General features: G+C 40.7%; 2 protein-coding genes across 5 annotated transcripts; one reads left to right on the plus strand and one right to left on the minus strand.

Annotated features, from left to right (window-relative positions):
• Positions 1-1,257: 1,257 nt before the first annotated feature.
• LOC109478318 (transmembrane protein 56-A-like) lies at positions 1,258-7,189 on the plus strand. Its single transcript, XM_019779807.1, has 6 exons — positions 1,258-1,629; positions 3,210-3,299; positions 4,257-4,315; positions 4,725-4,822; positions 5,043-5,116; positions 5,671-7,189. Exons 1-6 carry the CDS (start codon positions 1,493-1,495, stop codon positions 5,975-5,977), a joined length of 765 nt encoding a protein of 254 aa, XP_019635366.1. The 5' UTR covers positions 1,258-1,492; the 3' UTR covers positions 5,978-7,189.
• A 1,029-nt stretch (positions 7,190-8,218) lies between these two features.
• On the minus strand, positions 8,219-27,163 carry LOC109478317 (prolyl 4-hydroxylase subunit alpha-1-like). 4 transcript variants are annotated; one of them, XM_019779805.1, is made up of 15 exons: positions 27,145-27,163; positions 18,994-19,215; positions 18,390-18,541; positions 17,954-18,100; positions 17,331-17,542; positions 16,731-16,782; positions 16,205-16,410; positions 15,845-16,021; positions 14,570-14,640; positions 12,280-12,379; positions 11,941-11,994; positions 10,670-10,735; positions 9,341-9,409; positions 9,004-9,100; positions 8,219-8,688 (listed from the first exon to the last, which is right to left on the minus strand). In XM_019779805.1, exons 2-15 carry the CDS (start codon positions 19,188-19,190, stop codon positions 8,618-8,620), a joined length of 1,671 nt encoding a protein of 556 aa, XP_019635364.1. In that variant the 5' UTR covers positions 19,191-19,215; positions 27,145-27,163; the 3' UTR covers positions 8,219-8,617. The 4 variants fall into 4 exon arrangements, with proteins under 4 accessions (XP_019635364.1, XP_019635365.1, XP_019635362.1 ...); XM_019779806.1 differs by lacking the exon at positions 10,670-10,735 and adding an exon at positions 11,485-11,547; XM_019779803.1 differs by having other exon boundaries at positions 17,307-17,542.
• Positions 27,164-27,214: the final 51 nt, after the last annotated feature.

Raw genomic sequence — 27,214 nt, forward strand, 5'->3', positions numbered from 1 at the left:
TAGAGAGATAACACGCCGAGGGAGTTTAGCCATCCAGTTTACAGTTTGCCGTTTACGTTTACAGTTTGCCGGCAAACTGTAAACTGGATGGCTAAACTCCCTCGGTGTGTTATCTCTCTATTTGGCCAATTTCTACTATTTCCAGCCGCGCCCTCAAGCCTGGTAGAGGCTAGGAGCGAGCGACAACACGCGCTGTCTACGCGACAGGTCTGCAGTAGACAAGCTGACTCCATTGCCTATCCAACAAGATTATTACTCCATGAAGGAGGTCAGGACCTCCGGACGGAGTCGTTTTTTCGTGTTCGCAGTCAAAACACTGGGTTCTCTTTGTGTAATCGGCATGCAATTTTATACGCCGTCTGCGGGCATGCCCGTGTTGATGCACGAATGTGTATTTTTGCCGTTGCTGCTTTCGCGGTCAATGTAATGTTGCAGATGCACCCCTATAGTTATGAGGCAAATTGGAATGGTCCAGAAAAACCCGTTGTTTGGAATAGCAGTGGGGGGGGGGGACTTCAGGCAGATGGTGAGGGGCCGATCAGTGGTACCACGGCAGTAACACTCGCGGTGCTGGCCGCAACTGTTGCTGGAATTTTGCCAGTCGCGCTTAATAAGTAACAGGCACGGTAAGACGGTGGGGCTGTCTTTGTTACTAGTGACACGACCATGATAGTCCAATCTTTATGTGAATGCAATGATTGTGTGTGTGTAATTAAAATGAACTTCGAACTTGAAGCACAGTATCTTTACACGCCCTGAGAGCAGTAATGGATTTAGGTCTTTTTATGTTTTATGGTTGTGACGCGCCCTCATTGTATTAACCGTTGCCTTATGTCTGCACAGTAGGTCTGGCGTTGAGGCTTGGGATTATTTTTGTTGCAAAATATAAAACTTCACGGAGGATTGTCACCTATGGCTTCTTGTTTTATTTCACTCCATCCTATTTTTCTTTTAATCAAATGTTCGGTAAAGATTTTGTCTTGTGTAAATGATACGAAAGCTGAATTGAAAGTAATCCATGAAATTCCTTGTTCCTCAAGTCAAGATGAAGACCATCCTCTTTGGCATGAGACGCAAAGAAAACTGTCCGTATACTATTTCATTGAGGAGCGAGGGTGCAATACAAACAAACTGAGTCATTCGATCTCCGTTGCAGGAACATCAATCAGGACATGGTGACGAGTGTCCGCCCAACATGAATGCATTAGTCCTAATCATCAGGCGGATTTGGGACAACCAACCGGCCGGCCCGGTTGATCTAATTACCATACGCAAGAGGCGGTCTTGCTGCAGAAAATTACCCCAAGATATTCTTAATAGCCGGGACCAGGCGTTGCCTAGACGAACTGGTCGATGTTTGAAATATTTTTCCCGAGCTCTGGTTAGTTTTATCAGCAGCCTGTCGTTTTGTGTACACGCGGCAGTCGGTCGTGCATATCGCCTGTAGCACGTCAGATTCCACAGTCCACGTGGTTGTGCTAGAGAGAGAAGCATGTATGCCGTAATAGTACTGGGTTCCTTCGCCGTAAGTTGGGCGATACAGGACGTTATCTCGCCCGTGTTGTCGGCTAAGATGTCGTCTGCGTACCGCAGTCTTTCTGCGAAGGATAGGGCTGACTGGAACAACAGGTAAATTCTGTCTGATTATATTATTTATTTAAAAAGCAACAAAATGTGGGGCGTTCGTTTATGTGTGTAGACAACATCTGTGACCTATTTTCATGAAATGACAGTTGTAATATTCCTACAGAAATACATTCTAATCCAGGTTTTAGCCGTGTGTATTGTGGTTGTTTTTTTAAAAGCTGTAATACACAGGCCTTGATATCCGCCTGTTGTGTAACGGCCGACATGTCTGTTTACATAACCAAACCATGACCTCTCGTGACCTACTTTTGGATAGGACGTCATACTAGTATTCTCAAGCATGTTTAATACGTTACCGAATAGTGTTGGACTGAGCAATAATTTTTCCGGACCAGGTGTATAAATTAGTATTAGTTTACGCTCCAAATTAATAGCTAGCCTCCTGTGCATACCATATATACGATTAACATGGTCCACGCGTACGCTTCTTATTATGCCGCACGCCTTAAGGAGGGTCTGCATGGGGGGTGCTGGCAACGGTTAACGGTAAATTCAGCAGGGCCGATAACGCTTAACGGTAAATTCAGGACGGTCGGCAACGTCCTAAATTGACAAGTTTTTTTTTTCAAGCTACACTGGATTTGGTATCTCGCTTTGTGAGAAAAGGTGGTCACTGACAAAATTACGTATACCTTACATGTAATGAAGCATGCCTTAAAGGTATGTGTTCCCTGTGTTTCCCACCTGCCCTGGTCCCCGAGTGCGTCCACAAATACCGGCCGGGTGTCCGAGTCGACATCGGCCAGCTTGCATTTTTTCAGTCTGCCCAGTTTTACCGATGGATTTTGAGAGGGGAGCGCCGAAGGCGCTCGTAATCTAGGGGGGTCCGGGGGAATGCTTCCCCGGGAAATTTAGGATTTTTAAGCCTTCAAAAACGCAATTTCCGAGCGCAATTTCCGACCGAGCGCAGAAGCGCGAGTCGAGCGCCAAAGGCGCGAGCAATGTAGGGGGGTCCGGGGGCATTCTCCCCCAGGAAATTTTGTATTTTTAAACCTTCAATGACGCATTTTCCTGCACTTTGAACGGTAACATTAGGCGTAACGAAGAATTATTCGTTAACGCTTAACGCTGAATTTAGGATGACAAATAACGTTTTACGTTGAATTAAAACGACCCATAACGCTTCACGAGGAATATACTGATAACGCTTAACGTTGAATTAGAGCTGGCCGGCAACGATTAACGGTAAATTAAAATAGCCCATAACGGTTAACGAAAAAGGGCATGCAGACCCTCCTTAAGAACTTAGAAGCTATTAAAATAGTACGCGAGCAATAACTGCTATCTTGGATGGTACCCAAACTATGATTTGTGTACAGACAAATACGTATATCCTGTTTTAATATGCATGCATTGTAAAATTATAGTCGGGAATTATTATCTTGCCGAATTTTGTTTTGGTTATATTTCAAAACTGTTGAAAAATCACATGAACGGCATAGGAAAAGTCGCATGTTCCCAAAAATCTGTATACACAGATCATTGCGACGTTCTTCTCTTGTAGGTTACATACGATTTAGGAGGAGGGATTATATTGATTCTTGTTGCTTTTGTACAAACAGACTCCTATCGTCTTGCGCCTCTATTGTGTTGGGCGCTCTTGCCGTGTATGGATTCCTGAGGGACAGCGGACTGAAGCCGGATGTTGTCAGGTAGGACAGTAGGATAGTCCTGATTGGCTTAGGAGCGAGCGACGTGTTGCCATGGCAACTGTTATACGGCGCATGCGTACTGTATCGGGTCGGGTCAATGTTGTCATGACAATACCTGGTCACCCACAGTTCTCCGTTTTCGAAGAGATTCAGAATTACAGTACATCTATGGTGTGTTCTCTCACTGTCACAACTCACAAGTTATATAAATATAGAAATATAGTTATAAATGATGATCAAATCTGGCACATGTTTGGTACTTAGCTTCACAGCAGTGGTTATACATTGTACGTGTAACTGCATGGTTGGCAAAAGTGGTTCTATTTATTTCGCCTTTACTGTTGCGCTAATGACATCTAACGCGTTAGGTGGCGCTTTAAATAGCCCTTCAGAGAGGCCATTTTGAGTGTAAAACGTATATGTCGATTTAATCACTTCGAGTGGATACAGAACTAGTGAGGATGGGGGAAAGTACATTTATAATAGTATGATAACCATGGAATGTGTACTGAAGGATTACCTGAATATGTAATCATTTAGCTGACAGATTACAACACGCAAATTAACAACAACATGACAGGTGCCTGGTTAGAAAAATGGGATACCGACATATTAACATTCATACTTGCACGCCTTTTCGGGGAGCGTCGTGTCTGTCACGCTCTAATTCAACGTCGCTGGTAAAATTATTCCTGAGGCGTAATATATATAGGTCACCTTAATTCTGTGTAGCACGTTCTCTGTTATTCCAAGGACATTATACACAGTGTATAATGTCCTTGGTTATTCTAAATTCTCTTTTAAGCGCTATTAGTACTATCGTGAAGTCAAACGCCAGAACCTTGAACCAGTGTGCTTAAGAACTTTTTTTACTGAACAGTATTATAATATAATTGTCTGCATACAAAAATCAGGGAAATCCACTAACTGCATTTCTTTCTCGTACTTTCCTTTTAGATACGAGTCGCCCTACATGAAAGTGGCCTGTGCAATAGTAGTGGGATATGTAGTTGCAGGTGAGCATGCGCACTAGACATATCGTCTGTCCTTCTCCAAGCAGACGTTCGGAGGCAAAACCGTAACATTTTTCTATCTCCCCTATCTGTTGCACACTGACCCCATCACACATGGGGGCCTGAAAAACGTAAAGGGCTTGCTTCCCAACATTTGCTTGGAGATTATCTGTATGTACATATGTACTTTATATGAGGTTATAACATGTATGATGTGTGTGGTTAATGGTGGTAGCAATTCCACAAAGAACATTTTGGAGTCTTTTTTTCTGAATAACATGTCCTCCACATGAGACAAGATCATAGAAACGGGAAAATGTATGTCAATTCTGCATGGTGTCATTTCTACAATATGTCTGTATGTGATAAAACTATCACTCAATGAAGTCTGTCCTGATTGGTTACTTCACAGACCTGATCATCATCGCGTTCCGTTACCGGTACCTGGCCACGCCCCTCATGATCCTGCATCACGTGGTCACAGCCGTAACCTGCATCCTGTGTGGCCTGGTACGTATTGTGGTGTCATCACTACATGTGTTGGTTATACCGTTATGACATACAACTTCATCAATCTTGTCGTTAGCATCTTGCTAAGTACTACCAACATACATCTGTTAAAAGAATTGTGCAAGAATTGTTCTAATCATCTGGGAATAACTTTGTTGAAAACTTTTACCTACTTCATGGATTTGTTGGGATTTTCTAAAGTTATTTTTTCTATCTGTAGATGAGTCCTCTCGCCCACTTCTATGGCAACATGCAGCTGTTAGCTGAGTTGTCAAACCCTCTACTTCATCTAAGGTAAGCCTGTGTGAAAATGGTTTCAAAGAACTGTTTCAGTACAGTAGTAATCTGAATCGAGAAGAGATTTCAGACCTCTGGTGGTTTCGGTTTTCGTGAATATATTGGAACTGTACGACAATTGTACGACGTAATTCAATGGGGTATTACAAACAGTCAACCACTTCCTGAATTCCTCCACGTATTGCCCACTTACTTCCACCAGGTGCATGCTGGGACACGGTGCCAGGCTTGACCTTCCTATCCCAATCATTTGTCGAAGTCACCCCACAGACAAAACCCACCACTCAGCCGCCCAAAACAATATTTCCGTTCCGTAGATAAACGATTGTACTCTGATTCAATCTTGGAAGTCTATGTTGGTACATTTAGCATTCATTGTATGATGCCAAAATTTATTCTAGCACAAAGGGTACATGAGGATAAAATTTTCAATGACCATTGTCGTCTTCATCAGGATAATAAATGACCTTCCAAACGTTAAGTTTAGCTTTGTACTATGTTTGTCATCATAATTTACTAGGTACTAATTCTTTATTTCCCTTTGTCACCAGACGCCTGTTGACACTATCTGGGTGGTCCTACACCTCCCCGCCCCATGTTGTGACCAGCCTGGCCTTCATGACCATGTTCTTCCTGGTGCGAGTGGCGACCATCCCGGTCTGCTGGTACGGCTGGGTCTACCTCCTCATGCCGCAGCCCGAGTACGGTCGCGCCGAGTACGCCACGGCCTGGAGGATCGCCATCGCGCTGGGCGTCGTGCTACACGGCCTGTACCTGTACTGGTTCTACACAATATGTCAAATGGCCAAGCGGTCTGTACAGTCGTTATTGCAAAAAGAGGCGGTGAAAAAAAAGTAGAAATTCCATAGCCTTGTTTGCCAGGAGTTGGTCCAGCCACACAATCAAAGACAGGTTAGGAAACGGATAGATCCGCCTGGACCAAGGCCTGGTTAACAAGGTTAATGCCATAGTACGGTATAGTGATTTTTGAAAATAAACACTCAGGTATATTTTTGTTTATATTTATGATGGTAAAAAACTGACAAAAACAAAATGAGACGGGTGCAACGGGTGAATTTAGTTTATGAATAGTCACCTTGAAAATGTATTTAATGTCGTTGATACAGACGCCGGTTATGGCAATGATGAAGCCAAAAGTTTTCTCCAGTAACGTAGGCATTTTTAATGCTTGTTACTCAAATGGATAAACTGTGTAGTATTTTAACATGGGAAACAACCTACATCATCAGGATGACATGCTTAGCCAACCAGTGAGCAGAAGAATGCCACAATTTATTCTTATATTGTCCATAACTTAAGGGAGGTCAGTGTATGATCTGATTTAGCAGTGATCATCTGAAGCCAAAATTTATTGCCTTTTCATTAGATTAAGTCAGGATATAGGGAGCGCAGTTCTATACTTTCACATGATGTGCAATATCACCATTCTACAACTGTGCTTGCCATACCTCGACTAGATAAGACAACATGGCGATATGTCTGGCTAAGATACTCTGCCACCTTACAGGCTAGGATAGAGGAGATTGAGACTCTTTGGTTGCTGGTTGGCTGATCACGCCAATTTGATGACGTATTTTGTAGCCGGTATATAAGTGCACAACTAAATGGTGTCGTGTTGTGATAGTATACTGTTGTCGGAGGGAAATGCTGCTAATAAATAGTGTCATGAAGCACATTGGCAGAATGTACTGCACCTGCACGAAACCCGTAATGTATTGTACATAGCACTTCAGCAGAATGTCTCATATAAAGTTGGATTCGCTCATATAAGGTTAACATTTCGACAGTAGTTTCCAAATGTTGTGTCGGAAAGAATATCCTCTGCAACAGGCAAAATTATAATGCAACGTTGACCAAAAATCCATCAAAAAGAGTGAAAATACGGGGTTCTATGTAGTCGCAGTACTTTCTGCCGACGTGCTGTGTCATGACCAGGATAGTCTAAGAAAAGTCATCATGTGACTTGGTTTTCATGACTTGTATGTAGGTCTTGATTCCAGAAAGATTAAATGAATTGGGAGCCATTTTCTATAGATTTCAATTGAATATGCTGTTTTATGTGTGTTTGTATGAATGCATTTTTCTCTCCATGCATGTGTACATGCACTTGTGACTGTAAAAAAAGGACCAAAACATGTTTTAAAAAATGTCTTAGCACCCATGCCCCCACAATAAAAACCCTGCTCCACAAGTCTGCAAAGGAGGCTACCAATACGTGAAGATATTGAAACGGTAGAAGTAACTAATTGCCTTTGTTGTTGCAGAAATGTTACAGTGAAAACCAAAGGAAAATCTAACAACAAAGAAAACTCACTGGCCACAAATTCTGTCTGCCCTTTTAATCTTAGATGCAAGGTGGCGTGACAATATGGCTTCCTGTGGGCACGTGGGATTGCGCATATTATTATTCATGTCAGTCATTACATTGAAATCTCATAACATAATAGAAATACAGTACTAATAGATGCAGCTTCATACCTTATCAGGTATTTTGTGGTACATCAAATATTACGGAAAACAAATGATATGTTACACATCTGTCATAAAAGTTGCTCGCAATGATAGGATAACAATAATGTCAACTTCGCACTTGAACAATCAGATTCGCGTGAAGTGTAGCTTACAGAAAGCCTTGTTACATACAGAGCTTGTCTACTCTGTAAACGTCTAAAAGATGTCCAATACATAATATTAAATTTTGCACATGTAAAAAAAAGAAGTTCAAGCACCAACAATGTATTTTACCAGCAACAATTCCTATGCCTTGTTTGTATGTAAAAATAGACCAAAAGTATTTCTTAAAATACCCGAGACCAACAAAAAAATAAAGACCATTAAAATAGTCTAAAAGTGTACCAGAGAGTAGTTTCTGAGTTTGCTGTCTAAGGTTTTCATAACATACTATATTAACCTTTGTTCCAGCTCCTGAGTTTTGAAGAGTTTTTCACATGATGTAGACATTTTGGACATGAGGTTAATCTAAAGCTCAAAGCTCAGCTCTTCAGCTAGTTCCTATGCCAGCTTTGAGATGTAAGCTCTGTGTAGTATAAAGCAGTGCATGTCTACTACTATAGGATCTTTCTCAGCTCCTCTGTGATATCGGCTGTTGTACAGATACACATTTTGACAAATAGCTAGTAGAATTTCCTTCCACTATATTATGTTTGTTACATCTTAAATAAGCCTTGAATAAAATGGCAAGAATTTCAAAATTCACTTTCTGTAAAAACTGGGTGTAAAACGTAATTCATCGCATTAAGTTTAAAATACAAGGCAACTAGAAGTGATAAAAAGCACCAAGTTAGAATCCTGATTTGTTCGAATGAAGGTGCACGGGCATCTAATTTAAAAGCTTAGTTTTAGAGACTTCTAGAATACCCAGGTACTACAGGTAAAATGACTTGGCAGATTGGGGTTCCGACAGGGTACCGCTGGTTTGTGGATGACCTGGGATGTGTGTGGGGAGGGGGGCTGCTGCTAGTCCTCTGGAGACAGGCCACATTTCCTGCGGAATTCCTGACCTCGTTCATGGATCCACTTATTGGACACTGCAATACCGGAGGAAAAATCAAGATGACTTTGATCAAAATTGTGTCAAGATGATATTTTGAGCTTGATATCAAAGATTTTGCAACACCAAAAGCTGTTCTGTTTTACCCTTAGGTCAATGGGGGCTACCATGTTAGGTTGTCCGATTTTATGGCTTCATTTTTAGTCTGATCCAGTTGGAAAAAACAAACGACACAACTGGAAAACTATTCCATTGGTCATAAATTTTGCATTAATGCCAGAATTCGGACAATTTTCTCTTAAGAAACACAACTGCTAAATTGAAAGTTGAGAAAAGCTGTGTGTCCACTTACCCCATTTACTTCCAACCAGCACTGGACAAGCAGCATGTCTGGTCAGCATGTCACCCTCCCCACTCTTAAACAAGTTGTACCAGAACGCACCAGCTCCCTGGAACACAGAGCACTAACATGTTACTCACAGTACTCATTAGGTACACAGCACATTGTAAATGGAATTAACATCATGCTTCAAGATTTGAAAATCAAAGACGTTGCTAATTTTCACGCCCGTCATGTTTTCATCTATGTCATGTGTTTATTTGCTGTCAGAGAGGAACACCTAGAAATCATTTTCAAACTGTTCCTGATTTAAACTACATAATGTTAACTGTTTTCCACACATGCCTACCTTTTCTGGGACTAGTCTGGCACCAACTTGTGGGAAAACAGTTGCCCCTCCGGCTTCCACGTCACTCATCTAGGGAGGGGAGGAGAAAATATTCTAGAGATGCTCTTTTTTTACAAGTACAAGTAAAACCATGGGTAGGTACCAACCAGGGTTCCAAGATATAAATAATAGAGTTGGATACCAGTCCAGAAGATTCAGGTCCAGAAAGCCATACTTGAACCTGATCCTGTATAATAATAGTATGCTAAGGGTTAAACATAAGTCAACCTTCTTATTTCAGCTCCTTGGTAAACTCTGGTTCCTGTTCGTCATCTAAATACTAGTATCCAGGGCATTTGTGTGGGGGAAAAGGATTTTCACATTGAAAGAATTACATACATGTAGAAGAGTAAGGAACAAACTTTGTTTCATCTGTTTTTTTGTGTTGGATGAATTTAGTTGTGTAGTTAGTAGTGTTTGTTTTGATTTAATTCCAAAATCAGGTTTACTTAGGTTTGATTCCTTTTTAACAGGGACTTGAATTATAGGATTTTTCAATCCAGTACAAGTAATGACCCCTAATATACATGCGTGTATATATAAATACATAATATGTTAACATGCTGATATCAGAAGATGGGATTGGACAGCCAAGTGCAATCATGAAATGAACTTTGTGTTTGCAAATTTGTGTTTCAGTTTCTCTGCATTGTCTCCTTTATGAACGTAAAATTCACAAGCTCCAACTCAGCTCAATGTCAGTTGATTATTATGAGGGCCAATGTCCCTACTCACAGGTACATGTACATTGATTTTGGGATCATGCACATAGGGACTATCATTCAGAGGGCTGCTAGGGATGTTAACTGACTACACATGACAAAAAAAAACTTTTCTACAAGGGGAACAAGGACAAATGTTAAGTCACATTAAAAGTTAAGACAGAAACAACATAAAAACACAAATATTTATAAAGTGAAATAGAGACTAAGCTACTACTGTGCATGAAATGAAATGTACTTGTTCAAACTATGTTAGTCACACAATTGTTGGTCGTCCTGTTTTGAGTGATTCTAGAATTTTTTCCTTTCCTCTTACACAGATTAAGACATTACAGCACAAAATTAGCACAGTTGACAGACAAGTTTTAAAAAATCTTACCACATTTTTTCAGCTCATTTCCAATCTTTTAACTCAGTGTAACGAAAAAAAAAACATGTCGGAGAATCTGTCAAAAATTGTAACTCCTTTCACGTAAAAGAAAACAGGACATAGGTGCATGGACATCACAGCGGGCAGTTGCAACAAGTGTTTTACCGTTGCCGCTTCAAAAACGGGGCAAGAACTCACATAGAACAGCATGGTAGCAATTCTGTTTCCTGTTCCTAGGCTTTTGAACGCATTAACCTCTTCTTTCTATAAAGGGGGAAAGAACCACATGCAAAACTGTTATCTTACATAACATCACAGCTAGTTTTACATGAACCCAGTGAAAATGAATGTTTCGCTAGACAGAGGGGATTTTCCTAGCCTGGCATCCATTCTATTCTAGCTCTAATTTGCTTAATTGTTTCTCTGAGTCTTACATTTGTACAAGAATAGGAAAGACACCGGCCAAGACTGTCCAGCTGGATTCTTCATTTCAATGGGTTCACATAAACACTAACGTGACTTGGACACACAGAAGTCAGATGCAGCCACCAGCACAAGATCAAGCATTGTACCTATCAAAAACATTTTGGTTCTTCTTTACCAAATATGTATCCTCGACAATTTGTCAAGTAAAAACTGTGGTACCCATGTGATGAGGATTTGAAGAGATTGAGGCCGTAAAAATCTTGCTCAAAAAAAAAAAGACTTGCATTTGATGCAAGCATGTCTAACCCCCGTTTCGGGGTAAAATGATGTTAAATCGGATAAAAGAAGAAGAGGATTTGAAGAGATTGAAGATTTGAAGAGATTGAAGATTTGAAGAGATTGAGGATTTGAACAGATTGAGGATTTGAACAGATTGAGGATTTGAACAGATTGAGGATTTGAACAGATTGAGGATTTGAACAGATTGGGGATTTGAACAGAAGACTTCTAAAGCATCCTTGCTGGCTGACCACTGTCTTGCTTCCAGTGCCCTTGTAACCACGTCACGTTACTCAAATAAGACTCACATAAAACAGCATTGTAGCAATTCTGTTGCCTTCCTTGGGGTCAAATGCACTCTTCTCCTCTTTCTACGTGATGTTGAGGGGAGGAGGGTTGCAAAAGAAAAGACATGGGGATTGAAATGAGCTGGTTAAACTGTCACATGCAAAATTATATCAAATCAAGGATTGAATTACTGTAGGTAGGTACATGTAGGAAAGGTTTACTGTAAAATGTGTGGAGGCTTCTGTCGTTTAAAATCCATATGTCAGCGCATCAATGCATTGTAACAGCTTTCAGCAGCCATTTTTTTCGTAGCCATTTTCAAAATACATATACAGATAGTAATACACACCTACCTATGACTGTCATGACTGCAGCATTATAACGTTCTAAAAAGTGGTCAGCTCCGAGTCTGATGTTGGTATAACTTTTTTGTGGACTTGTCAAAAGAGTGGCAGAAAAGACCATGGTTGACTTACTCTTGCGAAATCAAAATGTGGTTCGTAGTGTCCACCCATTCCATAGTTGACAACCTGTGCAGGAGGAAATCATGTAGTTTTAATGCATCATGCCCTGAAAATAAAGGACTCATCATGGGGCTTGTTTCTGCAATTTTAAAAGTGCAAACTATGAAACTCTAATTAAACTCAAATGTGCTAATGTGAAGAAGTATGTGTCAATATCACAACGATTGCCTTATTCAGCATATTTCCAGTTTTGCTGCCCTGAAATTGCATTGGATGCCTTTCAGATAAGACCCTTTGCTAAGCTATTACTAGTACAAAGTTCTGAGGAGGGATTTAGTAGTTCCTGCTGACCTGTAGCTCCTCTGCAGTCTCCATGGTCAGACCGGTCACATCCTCCACTCTCTGGTTCACCCGGCGGATGACCTTGTGTTCCCAGCCCTGCAGCCAAGCACTGCACAACAAACAGTACAAACAGATCCTTCACCCACATGTTTTAAACTGTAGCAGAATTCATGTCCTTCTGTGTGTATGGGGACAGCAAAGTATCTATCCTACTCTAGCTCCAGTTCTGATCACTTCCCTGAAGAACAGCCTGCCACCCTTTTCGATTTAAATGTTTGACCCTAATATCATTAATCTGTTAGGTTATCAAATATGTTTCAGAAGCAGTGTAAGTGATTGAACTTCCAAATACACTGTACTTGTTTGTTGCCATGCCGTTACTGAGGTCCTTGTGACTTGATGCCAAACTAGCTTACATGCTACAGGAATATTCACATGCCATCTTTTCTCTATTATTAGTACATGTAGTAATATCTGCTAGACTATTCGGCAACAAAGTCATCAGAAGAGCAAATCAAAGCTAGAATGGTATGAGTGTCCAGATATGTGGGAAGGGGTTTTAAAAATTTCTTTAAAAAACAAATGTCTGTCAGGGCATGCCAGTAAGATGTAGCAACTAAATGGTAATATTTCAACATGACATAAAAAAAGCATCACGATTTTACGCTACATGTAGATGTGTCTATGACTTGAAGCTTTCCCCCAAAAGATGGACAAGCAACTGAAGGCCTCAAGTCAGTGACACTTCTAGCAACATTAGATTAACATTATATCTTTGCTACCACACAGCACAACTCAAGGTATTAATGAGAGACCATTCAACCCTATCAAGTGTATTAAAATTAACAGAGCAGCTAACACATGCAGGATGCACAGATTAGTTGTTTTTTTAGCTAAAACGGCACAGCAAGTGAATTTTATGGATGACATCCATGCACACATTGTTTTTTGCCTAAATAAAAAAGAAAAAGGAAATACATATGCTCCTCTTCAGCTATGACCAACAAGAAAATACTGAACATGGGAAAGTACATGTATCTTGGGCACTAGCCTTGAATGTACTTGCCAAAGTGACAAAAGTGTGATAGCCTTGCTTGTAGTTATGTAGTGATATTAGGCTACCAAATTGATTTGTGTTGTGTTGATTTTTGCACTTCTTCAATAAAACTTGTTGGCTGTAATACTACGTTTTGAGTGAAATTGAAACCTCAATCCTTGTAACAACATTTCTATTTTTTAAGGCATCTAAATTCTTGTTTTTTTCCACGCTCTTGCATGAGATTTGAGGTCTCCAGAAGATGTCATACACACAAAGTTTACTTGCTGTGGCCTAACACACACATACAAAAAAAAATATCATTAAAACAACGAAACAAAATAAGTCATAGTATACGTCAGATGATGATGTGATGGTTGCCACTATTAGAACCTGCTCTTCATGTATACATGTAGTGTCTTTGTATCTAGCTGCTGAAAGGAAACTGCTCTGGCAGGTTAGCAATGATGAACATAACTGGGCCAGAGTTGGAAGGGCTGTGTTATACATGTAGGAGTTAAAGAAAACACTTTTACCATCACTGATTTTAAACTGTTGGTGTAATGATACCCATTTCACTTCATGGATACCTAGAAATAAAATTAGTTTGGACAAAATGGCAGTTCTCTGTGTGTCTGTTTGACTGCACTCATAACATGTTACATACATTTGTACGTGTGAATAGTGTAAGTTTGGGTGGGGGGAGCTGGTTTATATCAGCAGACAAAACAATTACGATCATGTTATTTTCCTTTTTCCATTTCCCACAAAACTGTTAGACCCCAGGTGAGTAGTAGATACCACTTAAGGCCCTGTCCACTTTGGGGTCTGTTAAATTGGTGTTGACTAAGATTTTGGTCAAATCTGATACAAACTAGCTTCATTCTGTGAATGCCAAATTGGATTTGTCTCAAACTGGCTTGAGACAGTTTGAAAGTAACCATTTTCAAATCCAAATCATTCACATTCACAAAATCTAACCAGTCTCCATTTGATTTCACCTATACCCAATCTAACTGTAATTCAGGAGCCCTAATGTGAACAGGGCCCAAAGACGCTCCACCAAACATACCAGCTGTAATGGTATGATGACTCTGGACGTGTGAGGCACTCACCTCTTACTTATTCGGTAGAAAGCAGGTTCATACTCTCCCGTGTTTAAATTTCGTGCAGTCGAACGTCTAAGCTAGGGAAGGATACGGGAAGAATCGTTAGTCAGTGATGAAATGCAGGAAGCAGGTACGTTCAGATCCCCATACTCACCTCTTACTAATGCGGTAGGATGCGTGTTCTAACTCTCCTGTAACGGAATTTTGGATTGTAGCTCGTCGTAACTGGAGGGGGAGACAGAGGTGAGTAAGATGAGAGTGAAGTGTGCTGAACACCAACACTGACAAGAACAGGCGTGTAGCCATGTTATAACTGTTACAGCAGTAACAACTAGGACTGCGTACACAAGCATAACATCAGGTACAGGTACTGTTACAGAGGTTTAAGTACATGTCTGAAACTGAATCTGTACCTGAACATTTTGAAAAAGTGGTACACAGCCCTAACATACACCTGTACATCTGTCAGTCACAGCCAGCAACTAGTTTTGAAGTCTTACCCACAAAAACACCATAACATTTACACACATCAAGACAGGGATTTCTTATCATATGTGTGCAACCAGTAAAAGCTTAGCGCATGAGATGAAGTTAGCAAATGTAAACTCCAGCATTCATTATAGATTATAGATATCACCGACAACAACTGTATTTACAGGTCACAACCAATTGAACCAGTGTTACACAAAGTCATGTTACAGCAATTATTCATTAACCAAATGATAGTTTTTTGTAGTTTACAAGATATAAGACATGATTCAACAGCAAATGATTTTAGAACAATTTATACTTCTATGACAGATAATAGACAAGTTAACAATATTAGTCAAACCTTTCATATGGCACCTCACCATTCAACACATACATGAAGGTTATTAAAAACCATACCGACACATTATAAAACACAGCAAACATCAGTGTCAGTTAGTGATGCTTCAGATGCAAAACAGTCAATGTAATGTCTAAATATATGAAGAAGGATTCTAAATTCCAAGTTGGGATCCAGTAGAGAAAATATGTTTCAAAATGTTGAAAATGCTGTCTTTTCATGCCTGCAGTCAGGATTTTGAATGGGGGGTTCTTCCAACTGTCTGAGAGACCAGCAAGCACCGTAGGCATGAGGCGACAGCCAAAGACACAAGGTTCCTAGGGGGGTTCAGGGGCATGCCCCCCCCCCCCCGAAAATTTCTAAAATTGAAACTTCTGAAATGGCATTTCCTGCATTTTTTTAAAAAGTCAGACATAACTTTTTATTCAATGACACAAAGTGAGCAGTTTTTCTACGATTCGAGCCCTACTGGTGATACGAATCAGTCCATCTTTTAACGAAAAATCTTGGACCTTTAGTTTTAAAAAATGGACCTTTGAGCCTTGTTCTTCCGAACAACGGGCCTGGCTACGGGCATGCTTTTTGTAGACAGTGCCTTACCCGTGGCTGGGCCAGTTCCTTGATGACATCCATCTCCCGGTCCTCCAGGATGTTGTGGAAGATCCACATCTTGGGCTTGTCGAAGATCTGCTCCAGCTTCTGTGGTGCCAGCAGCAGACGGGGGTGGTTGTTGTTGTTGAAGTAACGACACTTCAGGTGCTTCACCCTGGATGGGGTCTAACAGAAGAATATTAAATTACTTTTTTCACCCGTTTTTCCTCAATAAAATCATTCATTTTACATCCATGTTGGACAAAATGACCAAGGTTTAGTGTATTATGTGACGATCTACCTTCTTGCTGAATTTCGAGTAAGAAGGAGAAGAGGAAGAGGAAGAAACAGAGAAGACTCATTACTTACAATGTTGAAGTACTCTGGTTGTTCTGCTTGACACAGAAGCTCGTAGATCTCCCTCTCTGGCAGGTAGTCTCTGGCCAAGTCCCGCCTGTACTCTCCCCGATCTGTAGACTCAGCTTCTTCCTTCTGCGGTGTCACCAGGTTTCTTGTCTTTGCTATCTCTTTCTCGAAGAACTGCATGTTGTTGGATGCACGAGTGTGCTCAGGATCTGATTAAAAAAAAGAAATGTTTTGTAAATTAACATACCAAAACTAAGCAACATTTGTCACAAAAACTACCACCACAGCTTTGTTGCTGAGACACGAACTGGATATGCTTTTGTTTAATATATCAATTATTCTTTGGATGTACATGTACTTATGTGAGTGGGTTTCCCAAAGGGGGTGAAATGTCTCTTGATTATATCTTTTTTATGATTTTCACAGTGCTTTTAAAATATTGTTGGAAAGCTTGTCTATTGCCCTTTACATATGATACTTCCTTCAGTTGTCATACATTGTACATGTAAAGGAAAGAGGCTTTACTTACTGATTTTCAGAAGTTCCTTGGTGGCCTGGTATGCACGATCAATGTTGTTTTGCTGTAAATAAAAAACGTCACATTATAAGGGATTATAAATAAACATGAATGATAAAATAGTAGTCCTTCGGATGCATTTTTAATGTATGACACACTAAGCACACAAAGTACTTTAGGTTCACACTCAAAGTAGATAACATCCTACTGTTGATTGGAAGGTAATATGCTTTCAGCTATGTGCAATACTTACTAAATGTAAACATGTAGTTGGCATGGTTATGATTTCAATTGCCCCATGCTACACACAATGCCTTGCATCTCACTGCATTCCGTGGGATTCATGTAGTGTTCTCCTTTATCTAACAAATCTGTTAGTTTCATCCGCTGACTCTCCAGAAGCCAAATGTACGATGACGACAGGAGTGCATCAAAATCTGTTAGTTGTTTATCAGCAAGCAAGCAAGCATTAGCTTGTTAACCTTCTCCCTGCTACCTAACCCCATAGCCAATACAAAAGTCGTGCCAAATGGCAGCACCTTAGCAGGGAGAAGGTTAAAGTATAGCAAAGCAGCAGAAGCGACTCACGTTTCCCTCCTCCCCAAGCCATACCTGGTAACTAGCGTAAGCCAGATAATCCAGAATGGTATCTTTAGTGAGGTCGGATGTAGGGTCGGGCTGGAACCTGGCCAGGGCCTCTTCCATCCACAGGGCACAGTGGTAGTAGTCCTGGTCGACATACGCCAGCCGCCCCAACTCAAAACAGTCCTCTGACCACAGCTCTGGGCTCTTAGTAAACTCCATGTCTGGATGAGTAGCCTTAGCTAAACATTTGGAGTGTACATAAAGAGGTATTTTTTAAGAAAAGCATTGTATTGTTCACAGACAAAAAGCAGAAGACATTCAAGACATCGCTTTTTATAGAGACAGACGGAAATTGTACGTAGAAAGGAAGTTGCCAACAATCACATTTCAATCAAAATCACAGGTCACTTGTTTTTGTAACACATTGTTAGGCTTGAAACTATGTACCTGCACTGGTGCAAAATTGTAAACGAAATTACTTGTGATTGAGAGGATATTGGTCAGGCTGCTGCCAACAATATCTTTCAGAGCTTGCAACTATGAATATGTATTTCCCTGCTGTTTGCTGGCTTAAGAAATACATATCAATACCAGCTATGTGAAGGTCTATTTGTTTCCTATATAAGGTCCTCCCATTTCCCCTGACATACCCATTTCCTGTCCCATCTTGCCCATGGCGATGTTCTGTGTGGACAGGTCGTACGTGTCCTGAAGCCGCACCAGCGCCTTCCCCGCTCCCATGTAGTCCTCATCAGATGGGAACGACTCCTTCACTTTTGTCAGGTTGTACAGGAAATCTGAGGAAGAAATAAGACCAATATAATGGGATACAATGTTTATTTTGCATCTTCAAATCCTCTAGCCTTCCAACTCTTGATAGTATGCCATGTTGTTTTGCTACACAAAGACAAACTCCAGTGGTGAAAAGTATGGGTCATGGTCAACTACCATACCTGATTCAACATGTGTACCTCACACCATGAGGGACCACGTGTGGTCCCGTCATGCTTTGCGCCACCTAGCAATTCACAAGAGTACTGCACATTGTGCTTCTCCCAAACAAGGTAGCACCAATGCGATCCCTACCTTCTGCAGTGTCCTCCTGTATCCATGCCTCCAGCAGGGGCCAGTCCCGAGTGTACCTCTTCACCAGGAGGTAGGCGTTGACTGGGTGGTGCAGGTGTTTGACAGGCTCCTCTCCTGCCATCTTGGACACTGCCTTAAACCTTGAATGAATGCTGTTGCAAAAAGGGACAAAATCGAACATAAAGAGCATGACAACTTTAACAAAAATATGTTAACCCTTGTCCTTCTGGCTTTTTTTTACACATGTCTAAATCAGGCCAATGAATGGCAAAAATCGCACTTGTTGTATTTCACTTCGGTATGATGCCTTGCACAAGAAATACCCCAAATCGTACCTATACTGGGTGCTATATGGGTGGTTCTATATGTGCAACCCATATATTTGGGCTCCGCAGGACAAGGGTTTAAAAATTACACCAAAGTTCTATACTTCTCATCTTTTTGTGCCAAAATCCTATAAGAGTTCTCTTTGAGGCAGCCATAATAATCTTCAGTTCAGTTCAGATACATGTAAACCTCATATGAATTGCCCCTTGGCCCTCAGGATGTCATTCCAGACACTTCTGTCTAGCATGGTGGCCGGCACTTAGTCATAAAAACTTACGTCTTGATTCTGTTCAGCTTGTCCTCTTCCCTCTGTATGTACTGTTCCAGGGAGTCCACCAGGTCCTTCTCCATGTGTATGAGGTACTCCATGTCACACAGGGCGGTGAAGACCTCCGCATTCACACAGGCCTGCTGCCCCAGGAACAACAACAGGAGTCCCACTGGCAAAACCATCAACGGTCTTGGGACAAACATGGTGCTGGAAATGACTACTGTAAAACTGAAAAACAACGAAGAAAGGTTTTGAAAACCAAGAATGCAAAAGTAGCACAAGGTACTGCACATTTCAACACAGAACATGTCCAGGACTGCTAACAAGTTTTCTGTCAAATGTCCAAGTGATTGTAGCTGAAGTACAACCCACTTCAACTGATTTTGATCGCCAGAACTCATCAGGCTGGCAAAAATGTCCCTTTGAGCTCACCCACTCATCAGGTGGGCCATTTTCCTGCTGTGTGATGCAATCATACTGTAATCCCAGCCCCAAACCCTGAAATTAGAGCTTTTCTACAGAATTATCTTTCATCGTCTTTCAAAGTAATTTTAGATAAGAATGTCATTGTGTAAAGCAGGACTCCCAGGAAGGGCTCCATTTGCATTTGAAAAAGGTAAAATTTTTACCTTAATCATTAATGCCAGTGTCTCCAAAACCAAGAGGGTGGCTATGCGGGTATGCCCCCTCCAGGACCAATTTGTAAGCCACTTTCAATCAATGACCGTACCTCTAACACCACCATCATATCCTAAATTTCTGGGGGAGATCCCTCTTGAGTCTGTACACTTACTCCAATCTGAGAGAAGACACCCGGTATTACTCTAATGTCCCTTTCTTCCTCCTGATACTGAATGTTCAAACTTACAACCAATGGTATTCATAGCGTGACGGATGACACAATCTAGTTAAGAGTAACAGCCAATCACAGCTGAAATTGCTGATCTTATCAAGGAGTCCTGCATGTTGAACCTTTAATTTAAGGCTCCAGAATGACATTACTGCTGAAGCATAGTGCAGACAGTCATAAAGCAGGTAGCAAAGTGAATTGATCCTGTAATGGTGTTGGCCATTTCTGGCATGTGACTTACATTAAGGACAGGAGATAACATGGGTGCACTTTGTCAGGAGCTGGACCTGGGTTCAAATTCAAACCTTCTTTACAATTGTAATGGAATATATACAGATATGGCATAAACCATGAAATATTCAAAGCGGTTTTGGTGCTCCTAGTCCTAGTTTTCGTTGCAAGCTCTTGGGAGTTTCTCTGGTACAGAGAACCTGTATATACTGTAGGTACGTATCTCTTCTGACATGACTGCTGGGTTGAGATAACTATCACATTCATGACCCCGGTATTTTTCCAGGACTGGTGATCACACTACCTCAGCAGCAGTGCCCTTGGACTAATGGCAGAGTGCCCTTCAACCACACAGTTAATCCAGCAACACATATACCAGTAAAACATGTTTTACAATACTCGTAAAGCTTCTCTTTTCACAATTATTGCTGTAATTTATGGCCCTGACTGACCACAGCAATTACAGGTGCCTTAAAATTTATTGCCTTGACCAAAACATGGTAAGGCTTTAAATACCTGGTTTCCCAGTTGTGCAGTGCAGCCATATACTTCTTTGGTGCAACTTAAAACAGTCTAGCACTGTGCGAGATTCCTTGGTCTTGGAAAAAAAATCACAAATCACAACCAATCTTTGCAAAAACCTACCAACCTAGCCTTTTTTGGCTTGACCACTGGAAAGGGGCATAAAGTTTTCAAGAAATGAAAACATTATGTTTGCCCAATTGGCAATTGCAACCTGCATTTGAATAGCATTTTTGGTCTTACATGAAAAATCATTACTGTCTATGATAATTCAATAAATTTCATTTCCATAACTTTTCGAGCCAAACAATCCTAAAACTAGAAAGGTAACATTTGCAAAGCAAATGCATAACGTTTACCTTCGCTATATGGTCTGCTCTGTTAATTCTTTCTTACTCAAACCACTTCGGTGTATTTGGTGACATATTCTGAACCATCCTGCTATAAAATTGCAACATGATATAACCCAACACTAGTTACCATGGTGACAGACGTCTGGTTCAGGTAATTGACCTTATTGGTTTGGAGAAGAAGAAGAGGAAACAGAGCACAAACAATATGTTTTCCTTCGGTAATCATAAAAACTTTAACCATGCCTAAATCATTCTGAAGTTCAGACACAAGACAGAATGGTATAACCATGGACATGATGCTTTCCCACGGGCACAAGTTCACGATGGTGGCAATCTTGGGCATGATGTTTGACCTTTAGGTCAGAGGCTGATTCAAGTCAGAAGTTCACAACTGTGGTGCATTAGCAGAAATGTGGACAAAAATAGCAGACCCATCACACTGTCCGGGGAGATAACTGATAATGGACCCAAGATGGAAGAACCAATGACATTACATAGGACCAACTAAATTGCAATAACAAGAAAGAACACCTCAACTTAGTCAAAAGGTTCCATTTACAAGATGTGCATAGAACTTATAAGAAGATATGTTCTAGATGGCTTCAGCATTTTGATCTGTCCTACATTTATATACCCTATGATTTAACTTATTTTAAGATTTTTACATAATAACTGACAGACACAGTGTCGTGAGAGTGAGTTGTTCCAATAGTTTACGACTCATTTCAGGCGACTTGAATCCAGCAGACCAGTTTATAGCATTAAACTCAGGCGTCAAATCCTTGCACCTAAAAGAGCCCAGCACAGTTATTGAGAAGTGTAGAAGTAACCAAGTATGCTTGGTTGAAAACGCAAGTTAGTGAAGCCACATTGGTACTGCAGCCACTAGCATGTTTTACCTCAGTAGGGGATGACAGCTTTACCTTTTACTTTTTGGCAAGTCTGTCTAGTTTTTGTGATCCCTCAGCTCTACTCCCTCTGCCACAGAAAGATCTATAATACTATAGGCTCATTGCCAGTGCTGAATTTGGAGCATGTGTGGGCCTACATATCTGCCAACTCAAACTAACTTTTAGCTGGGATTGAGATTCATTTTTGGGAATATTTGCACTGGTGCATCTTGTCTAACGATTTAGGCGTACAACAAGACCTAATTACAATCAATACATAATATAATGATGTTATCCATGAAATTACGTTTACCGAAGGAAAACATATTGTTTTTGCTCAGTTTTCTCTCCTCCAAACACAAAAGTCAATGACCCAAACCAAACGTCTGTCCCCATGGTAACTAGTGTTAGGTTATATCATGTTGCAATTTTATAGCAGGAGGGATTTAGAATATATGAATGTGTTAGAGTAAGACCATATGCAAAGGTTAACATTGTGCATTTTAATGTTACCTTTCTAGTTTAGTATTTCGTTTGCTGTGGCCTAATCGTGTTTTGACTACTTTTGCTATAAAACCTACTGGCACAGGAATAAGGCAAATGAAGAAAACCTGTTGTGCAGTAGTGTTTGGCAGGTGTTCAAGTTAAACATGTGGTACTGGGTCAAGTCTCACCATTCATCAGATAACACTATTCTTGTGGGTAGGGGTAGGGGTAGGTACCGTACCGGTTCAGCCAGACCGGTTATGACCGGAATAACATTCATGAATCAAGTCCAAAAAAAAATGCGAAAACCGGATTTGACCAGATGTACATTCTGTAGATTGTACAAACAATTTGTGAAAATAAACCTGGATCAGACTGTTTCATTTCTGCTTGATAGTTGTTTGTACACTCAAAATAACTACATGTACATGCAAATGTTGGGAAAGAACAAAAAGGCTTCCAACCGTCCATCCTAACATCTGCTTAGTTGGAGATTAGCCTGTGGCTGTGGTGTAAGATTTGAATTTGAAGATATGAAACCTTTATGTCACCATCTGAAATTACGGATGAAACCCCTCATGCCCATGCCCAAGCGGGGTTTGAACCTTCCTTTTTGGATCCACAGCATTTGATTGATATGAAGAGGCAAAAGTTGCTTTCCACATGCACCACGACCTTGACACAAGGACAAGGTGATCGAACTTTAAGATCTGAAGTTTCTTAACTATTGACAGATGTTGACAATAGTTGAAATATTTCCTGAGTCACTAAAAGTCAGTCTGTAGAAACTACCTCAAGAGCACATGGAAGTTCACTCCCATTGGCCATGACCTTAACTCATTTATCATCCAAACCTAGAACAGAATGCCAGCATGAAATGTCAGACCAATTTACACATTTCTCAGACAAACTAACAGCTTCTGAATCCGAGTGAAGTGTTATACTCCTAGAAAAATTATCTAACTATGAAATTAATAATTCTGAAAAAACAATGACTTCAATTGGAGTAGCCTTTGCCAATCTCTTACCTCAAATAGCTACCGGGTATAATTCTTTCCATTTCAGGGGGTCCTAGTTGCAGTATCTGACTAGACTATCCCCAAGTCATGCTGGCAATAGACAGAAGTAGTTGGGAAACCAGCCAGACTGTCAACAGTCTAGACTGTGGGGCTGTCCTCAATGTCATATATCTCCTAAGTTGTATGTCTCACATTAGTCTGATAGGCACTTGTGCACTAAACAGAAGGACGGAAGCATTTGGGTAACAAATTAACAATTGACATATCTATCTAGTATTTTAGACATTTGGTATTTTGGACCTAAACCTATATGCTTGTCCTAATACATTGTGTACCATTACTATATCGGTATGCAGCCCTGTATTGGATTGCTACCACTTGTCTAAATTGGACTGGTCAGGATGAAAAGGTCACTGGCAGGCTGGATATGTTAGCTATGGTACAGGCTATGGCCTTGGGGCTGCAATGGTGGTTGGCTGACTGAACTGAAACGCAGTTGTACATGATGTTGATGGCCAACACTGGCCTTCAACTTGTATGACATTGAAGAGGTCAAGCCGGGCAGCAAGGCCTTAGAAATACTGCAAATCATTAAACTTTTGCAGTTTTTTTTTATTTCTGCAGTTTTCACTTTGTGACCTATGGACTTTGGATTGTTATTCTTCATTGACAACATGAAGATGACTCTGTTGTATGACCTTATACTGTACCAGAGGATTGTTTCAACCACAAATTTAAAACATAATAAAAACCTCCCTTTTCCTCCTACCCAAAATAAAACCACTGTGAAAGTACCAAGATTTACAGTTCTCTGTTCCACATTTTCAATTCCTTCCATATGATACAGCCCACTCTCTAATACGTGATAGTACAAAATGTAACTCTCCTACCAACTACCAGTAATTTATGTATTGTGTGTGCCCTCGATGGATATCGATCCATGATGGCCACCATCCATCTGTCCACCTAGGCACGGTGGTGTCATCTTTATCACAGGTGTTCCACAGGTATGTCATCTGGTGGGATTTCATCAAAGAAAGTAACAGTCGGCTCACTCAAATGTGATTAAAATTGTCTTCGTGTCTCAGATCAAAGATGTACAAAGGCCATCATAAAATTTCATAAAAGATCTTCCTGTTTTATCTCCAAGCCGACCTTACACTGTTACAGTAGAAGATCATGACATTTCCTGATGGCTGGTTTTGATAGTGGGATGTCAGGGATGCTTGACATCTGCTTAAAGGATATTCTTCACTTCACAAGTACTGCCACTAAACGTGACACTATTCTGAAGGTCATATTTTGAAAGTACCACTTGAAAGTATACCTATAATCAGTGTCAAGGACTGGGTTTCTATTATTTATCAAACCAAAGTCTGGCTTTGTGATCATACTGATATAATTAAGATGTGCCCAGTTGGGCCAACTTATCAATAATTCATGGCAAAAGTATCTATGATTAAATCCATTTAATCAAATATGAGTGCTGCAATAGTTCCCATAGGGACCAGACTCATTTTCTCTGGCCTTATGATTTGGCTATCCTACCATTATATACTGCAAATCTTAAAATGCTGATGGTGGTTTCATTTTTGAAAGGACCTCTAGTCTTAATCTCAGTTTTTTGAGACCAAAAATATACCTTTCTATTATAGTTCTAATGTGCTACATGTACTACAGTACAGCAGCATTGTTTCAACCACGAACTTAAAACACTATGAAAACAGAAAAATGAAATTAAGTCTCTACAAAAATTAACAAATTCACAGTGATGTGGTAAATTTTGAGGTAATATTGCGTGCTGTTTTCTGACAAAATCCAGTTCTCTGTGTTAAGCTCAGGAGAATATAAATGTCCTGTACATCAAGAAAGCTGATATTATGACAAAGATTTTTCCATATAATTATAAACCACATGTCAGTAGTATCTCTATTTACCTGTAACATCTACATGCTAACCATCATGTCTTTCTGCAAAGAAAAAAACCTACAATCTAAACAAGGAAAACAGGGTAGATAAACATCTGTTACATATATGTACTAACAAAGAAATGTGACTATTGTGACAAAACCATGCTTTATTTGTTTTCGATATCTTCCTTCTGATCAGTATGTGGGGAATCTACAGATAATCTCTAATTTGCAGTAATCTATCCAAAAGGACTAATGCAATCTCTCACACCAAGGAGGTGGGTGTATTTAACCTCCTCACACCAATCCAAAGCTAGGTACAAACCACAGAACCTCTCACCAGTAACAGAAATCATCCTGTAGTTGTTTTGAATCCCCTGTTGGGATTTACACTAATTACACTGACCCCAGCCCTAGCCCTGTGCTTGATATGAGACATCCGTTGGCAATGGGTAAGCAGATACATTTACTTAGCCCAGACTCTTTTATGGGCTGAACTGTCCACAAAAGTACATATACACAGTCTGGTATCCACGATCACTTCCCTGTCCACTGGCACAGTCCCCCTATTAAACATTTGACAGGGGGGTCATTCATTATTTCGGGTATCGAAAATCTTCTAGAAGTTGAACTTGTAACTGTGATTGAAGTTCTGAATGCCTGCTTGAACCCATTACCATGCTGTTACAATGGACTGTGCCACTCAAAAATACAACAAAACTTCTTCGGTTCTGCCATTACATCCTTGTTGTTTCAGCATTAGCATACACTCTTCACAGAGCTGTGCTATGTTGTTAGTACACACACTCAAAAGCCTTATGAATTAGGAATGGACCAGGACAAATCAGATGAGGGGGGTGAAAGTAAGTTTCCTCTCCCTCATAATCAAAATAACAATAGGCATAATTTTTCACTGTCATTTCCATATTAGTCCTGTCTGCCTATGGACATCATCATCACTTAGTATTCCTCCTTATACAATTCTTTTCTCTTTTTTTTCACTTTCTCACAAAGTATGACACCCTTGATCATGATTTGTTCCATGCTGTGATTTCCATATTCAAACAAGGACTACCAGTACCACAACAAACTTTTTCAAATTAATCATCTGATGCCAGTTTGATTGCAACATTTGCTGGCCACTAGATAATCTAGTCATGAACTTGCTGCAAGCTTCGAGGGCAATGTCTACCTTTGACGTGGCCCGCTGAGAAAAGTGCACCAGTACATCAATCTGCCAAATTATGTAGACCAGATGCGGAGGAGAGTAACTCGACTCCTCCTTGGGTCTACGTGACTTGGTCCCACCCAGGTCTCCACACTACGTGCGGGTGTAAGGTCTCAAAATGGCGTCTTCCAAGACACACCGGAAGATCTCAAGAAGTTCAGAAGACGCTCGACAGAAGGGTCTAGACAGAAGAGTTTGTTGCGGGGCATTGTTTTCACCACTTCAGCGTGCGTCTCGCCCCTCCGGAGGTCTGTTGTCCCCGGGAATTCCTGTCCTGATTTTGTGTGGGTTTTTGTTGGAAGACTCCCAAAATTTTAATATGTAACGGTCTATGGACACGTAGGACGATAATCTAGAAAACTATATACCGTTCCGAGCTCCCGAAAGAGGATCGGAGAACGATCCAAGTGAATATTAAGCCCAGATACAGGGTCAACAGTGAGGGATCGCCTGCCTACGTGTAAAGTCACGGCCTTGAAGTTGAGCATCAGTGTCGTCTGCTGTTGACATCCCGACTGGTAGAGAACGAAATTGTACAAAGATTCGGCCCTGAGTCGACACAAAACACCGTGCATACGTGTCTATGGCACATCAGTAAGTAGCAAAAGAATTATCAAGGCAAGGAGATGGTTGTTTGGGGAGAAATAATAAGAAATACTTTCACCTACCTCAAGTCGGCGTCTTCTCTGGTCCGAAAGTTCTAGTGGAGTAATGAAATCTCGCGTGAGGACCGAGAGT

This window comes from Branchiostoma belcheri, unplaced genomic scaffold (genome assembly GCF_001625305.1).
Source record: "Branchiostoma belcheri isolate BF01 breed outbred unplaced genomic scaffold, Haploidv18h27 scaffold43, whole genome shotgun sequence".
NCBI lineage: Eukaryota > Metazoa > Chordata > Leptocardii > Amphioxiformes > Branchiostomatidae > Branchiostoma > Branchiostoma belcheri.